The 4,748-nt window shown below is 45.9% G+C and overlaps 1 protein-coding gene across 1 annotated transcript; it reads left to right on the top strand.

Annotated features, from left to right (window-relative positions):
- Nucleotides 1–902: 902 nt before the first annotated feature.
- LOC147886177 (uncharacterized) lies at nucleotides 903–2,282 on the top strand. The gene has a single exon (XM_087395584.1). It carries the CDS (start codon nucleotides 1,016–1,018, stop codon nucleotides 2,144–2,146), a length of 1,131 nt encoding a protein of 376 aa, XP_087251710.1. The 5' UTR covers nucleotides 903–1,015; the 3' UTR covers nucleotides 2,147–2,282.
- The last annotated feature ends 2,466 nt before the right edge of the window (nucleotides 2,283–4,748 follow it).

Below are 4,748 nucleotides of genomic sequence, written 5' to 3' on the forward strand. Positions count from 1 at the left end.
GGCACTCTTTGCTTTACATAGATGGATGAAGAGAGACAGGGGAATCGATTCCCTATGAATAGTTGGGAATTGGAAAAAAACAACCACCTCTCTTATAGGCTTGGTGGGGATGTGCTCATCTAAGGTGAAATGTCCCTTGTATGCTTGAGTGGATTTTACATCGAATTGTAGGCACCTAAAAAGAGTGATGTTGGCCTAAAAATAGCTACTCCTAGAAAACAACCACCTGAGAAACTTTAATTTGATAAGGAGCACGAGAATAGTTCCAAGGAACTTTAATTTTGGCAAGGAGCATGAGAATGGTTCCAAGGGAAAATACTTTGTAAAACGATAATATTTGGAAACTCTCAACATGCTAGACTTTACAAAGGTTCTGCAAATGAGTTGTTCACCCAAGGAAAGCCCTTAGAGCACTTCCTTGCGGCCAACCTCAGGCTGTTGAGTCTAGTGATCCCAGAGAGTGTATACAGCATACAGCTTGTTGACGTGTTGGCCCACTGGTCCTAACTTGGTGGAGTGCTCCCCATTCTTTGGCTCTCCCCGGTTGGTACTTCTTTCCCTCCTTACAATGCCATTGGCTCTCCCCTGCTGGTGCTTCTTTCCCTCCTTACAATGCCATTGGCTCTCCCCTTTTGGTGCGTCTTTCCCTCCTTACAATGCCATTGGCTCACCCCTTGTGACGGAATGGTCTTATAGCATTGCAAAGCATGAAGCACCATAGTCCTCGAGGAGGGAAAGGGCGTGATGAGAATAGGCAATCCAAATTAAGGGAAATTGAAGAAGCCGCCAAGGACATAGGCAATCTAAATTAAGGGGTCTTATGGTGTCTTTGATGGAGTGTTCACCACCTTCCGTGTTCGAAGTTGACGCCCATAGCACCATCCCACCAGCCCACAGTTCATTCCCAGCACCATGAATCTTCTCTTTCTGCACTCTGCTGTCTGCCGCCTCTTTGGAATTCAACCTCTTCCGCCCTTCGTTTTCATCCTCCTCCACCTTTTTCCTCTCTGTATGAATGCTTCATCATCCACTCCCTGTTTTGAGGCTTTGGTTTGATCGCATCTTCTGCTCTTTGTTGCAGTTGCACAAGGTCGTGCTTTGGGCTTGCAGGTTCGTCCCAGATCGTCTCTTTGCATTGCCCAACAACCCTCCCAGGATGAGCGTTCGAGCTTCCCAGCAACATGCCTCCCTCCCCCATGATGTGGATTGGCAAATGCTTGATAAGTCCAAGTTCTTCATACTTGGGGCAGCTTTTTTCTCTGGGGTCTCCGGCATGCTCTACCCTGTGTTGGTTCTCAAGACCAGACAGCAGGTGTCTGCCTCCCCCTTGTCGAGCTTCAAGATGGCTTCGAGCATATTGCGGCACGAGGGCGTGAGTGGCCTCTATAGAGGCTTCGGAACGTCCTTGCTGGGAACGATCCCCGCGCGCGTCTTGTACATGAGCACTCTGGAAATCACGAAAAGCAACGTGGGGGTGGCAGCCTCACAGTTGGGTCTTCCGGAATCGGCTGCGGCAGCTACAGCAAACGCAGCTGGTGGACTCAGTGCATCTGTAGCAGCGCAATTCGTTTGGACCCCTGTTGACGTGATCAGTCAGCGGTTAATGGTGCAGAGTAAACATCGAAACCCCGGCACTACCCAGTACAGAGGTGGTGTCGATGCTCTCCGAACTATCCTCAGAACAGAGGGTTGGCGAGGTCTCTACCGTGGTTTTGGAATGTCCATCCTAACCTATGCACCTTCGAATGCTCTTTGGTGGGCATCCTACTGCCTTGCTCAGAGAACAGTTTGGAGCAACCTGGGGAATTGCAGGAATTTGGCAGGTGATTGCCCAGCCCCCAGCTCCGGTTTTGTATTGGGCGTACAGGGGGCAAGTGCTGCGTGTGCCGGAGGGGTGACAGCGCTGGTTACAACTCCTTTGGACACCATCAAGACCCGCTTTCAAGTATTGGCAGGTGTTGGGGACAGACGGCCAACGATAAGCGGGACGGTGAGGAGCCTTATTAAAGATGGGGGATGGAGCGCTTGCTATAGAGGTCTCGGTCCTCGCTGGGCCATGATGGCTATGTCAGCTACTACAATGATCACCACGTATGAGTTTGTAAAACGCATGTCAACTAAGGAAGAGATAAGCAAAGACCCGTGAATTGGAAGGCGGATCTCTTTCTCCCCTTTAAACAAAGGCAATATAGTGGTTGGGTCCAGCGCTGCATGGTATGAGCGATAGAGCGGACATCCTGTAAATTTTGTTAGAGAAGAGTAATGCTGTGTATATATTACTTTTTGTTGGAGGACTTCACACACAAACGTGTGATTACCTTGGGAACATGGAGGACATCCCTCGCAAACCTCTCTTCTAAAGGATGATGTTTCAAATATTCTTTAGAACCTTGCATCTTGGCTTGCTCTGTCTGTGTCTCCCTCTCCATCCGCCCCGTAGATTCACACCATCATACATAGTAAGTGTCAGATGGTGTATTTGAATGAGAAATGTTCTATGCATTATTATGACGGACGAGGACTAAACACATTGCTGTCAGGAAACCGTTGTGAACCTGACAGTATTAAGAGATATTGTGTTTAAAGATAAAGATGCGTATTCGGGAGCGAGTAAGCCATAGTGCTTTAATGTTGAACGTTGACCTTCCGTTAAAAGGCAAGCCCTTATATTCAACGACACTTGAACTTGTTCTGTCCATTTTTATGCGTTCTTTAGTATTCATAAAACTTTAAACTGTGACATGACAGGATGAGAATTAGGAGATAGTAAGCATTTCAGAACTCAGAACGTCTACCCAAAATTTTGAGTGTGTTTGTAATCGTTAGGTGTGCAGATCTCATCGTCTGAATGTCAATATTGTGAGATTCTTTCTGGGTTAAGCAGTGCGTTATATGATCTTGGCCATATGGAGCATGAGGGTGCCCATGGTCAGCTTGTGAGCTCTTGGAGACTCCTGAGAGATGGTATCGGCTCTGCCAGCCCAAGCCAGGGTCAACCTGTACAAGGATATGATTTGTTGGCTACTGTCCCATGGAGGTTGTGCAGGACATCCTTATTCTCCTCCCCAAATTATCTGCATTGCTAGATACCTCTCCAGTGCTAGTACAAAACCATAGTGTATTGGTGGAGATTCCTGAGTTCCACTCATGGTTTGGAGGGCTCTTGCTGTTATAATCTATTTTACCAATGTGAACTCATGATTCTATGACAGTAGAGAAGGCACTTCTTGATGCTAGTGCCAAAAATCTAGTGATCTGTCGGGTCTGTGCTTTTAACCTAGTGCTGAGCTTGCCCCTCGTCATGAATTTGTGGGGTGGGTTGTAAAGGAGTTGAAGCAATCTCAACAGCAGCAGGTCATCTGTGGGACTTGAATATCTGGCATGTTGATTTGGCTGCCAGCCATATTGTGACGAAGATGACCACTCCTGGGAGGTTCACTTCCTACGTAATTGGAGAGAGAAGGAGCACGTGAAGGATTCTTTACTTAACTCTGTGATTCAAAAAACAAAGTTTAGCTATCAAATGCTGACAAGTGTGAATACAATCTATTTGAGATACATGGTAGATGGACAAAGTATTCCACCCTTAAATTCATTTGTGAAGCCTACTCTGGCCTCTAAATGGAAATTCCCGTTGTAAACCTACAATGTAGACAAGCACAATTTATTATTAACCTTGTGACAGTCACCCATAATTTTCAAAAGCGTTGTCGATAGTAGCTACTACCCATTGGCTTCAACATGGATTATTGTATATCCTCTCTCTCTCTCTCTCTCTCTCTCTCTCTCTCTCTCTGATAATTCGCTTGCTCAAGATCTTCAATACTATGCTAGACAGATCTTGGGTAATGTAGCATAGAATTTTGTAGGCCTAGTTTGGGAGGTGTGCAGTGACGGCGTTGTGGAGTATCTTTTCATAATATAAATCTAAAACTCGAGTCATTTGACTGAATCTCCCCTCGATGGGGCTTGGAATTGCTTGCAGATTGCAGGATGTAGTCCTCGCACCCCTAGCATTGGTATGAGAGTGTCAAACGTTGACTCCCTTGAGACAGCAGTGGGGTTGAATGGAGTCTCATGAGGCTTGAGAAGCAAGGAAGAGCAGGATCAAGCTTCGCTAGACCAAAGTAGTAAGACAACAAGGCCAGTTGAACCACCACTCAACATGTTTTGATAGAGGCAATATCTCTCGTAGATATTTGAAAGATGGAGTTTATGGTTTTCAACCTTATGAGTGACTATCATGAGATGATGAGTTTGGGCATGTTCCTAGATTGATGGTCTCACTTGACAGGTTTCTCTTCTTAGCATTGCGTGCTTTTGTTAGTGCTCTGACTCCCTTATTGATTTTTAAAAGACAGGTGGATTCCCCAACGAGAGGGATTTCTCTGGATAATTATTTCCCCTAAAATTTAAAGAAATTCAAAGCTTTCAATTGGCCAAGACAAGGAACCCAAGAGGTGGTTTCCGAAGAATTCCAATTGCTGCTTCGATAAACAATTCTCCAATTTGGAACCGAAACCCATTGTCATAGAGAGCAAGGACTTGTAGTTTCTCCACTCAGTAGAGATCTTGAATGGAACATCCCGCTGTGAACGAAGAGGTAGCAGCAGGAACGGAAAGTCAGCAGGAGGGTAGAGAGCATGACGAGAGATTGTGATAAGGTAGAGAGCTTTCAATTGGCCAAATAGCAAAGGTATAGATCTTAAGAGGTGGTTTCCAATTGCTGCCCCATAAACAGTTGCCAA

This window comes from Dipteris shenzhenensis, chromosome 24, assembly GCF_047967505.1.
Source record: "Dipteris shenzhenensis isolate YYH24624 ecotype China chromosome 24, Dip_SZ_1.0, whole genome shotgun sequence".
NCBI lineage: Eukaryota > Viridiplantae > Streptophyta > Polypodiopsida > Gleicheniales > Dipteridaceae > Dipteris > Dipteris shenzhenensis.

Bases quoted from the DNA above. Each gene is read 5' to 3' on its own strand.
- LOC147886177 (XM_087395584.1), top strand. From the start codon at position 1,016: ATGCTTCATCATCCACTCCCTGTTTTGAGGCTTTGGTTTGATCGCATC.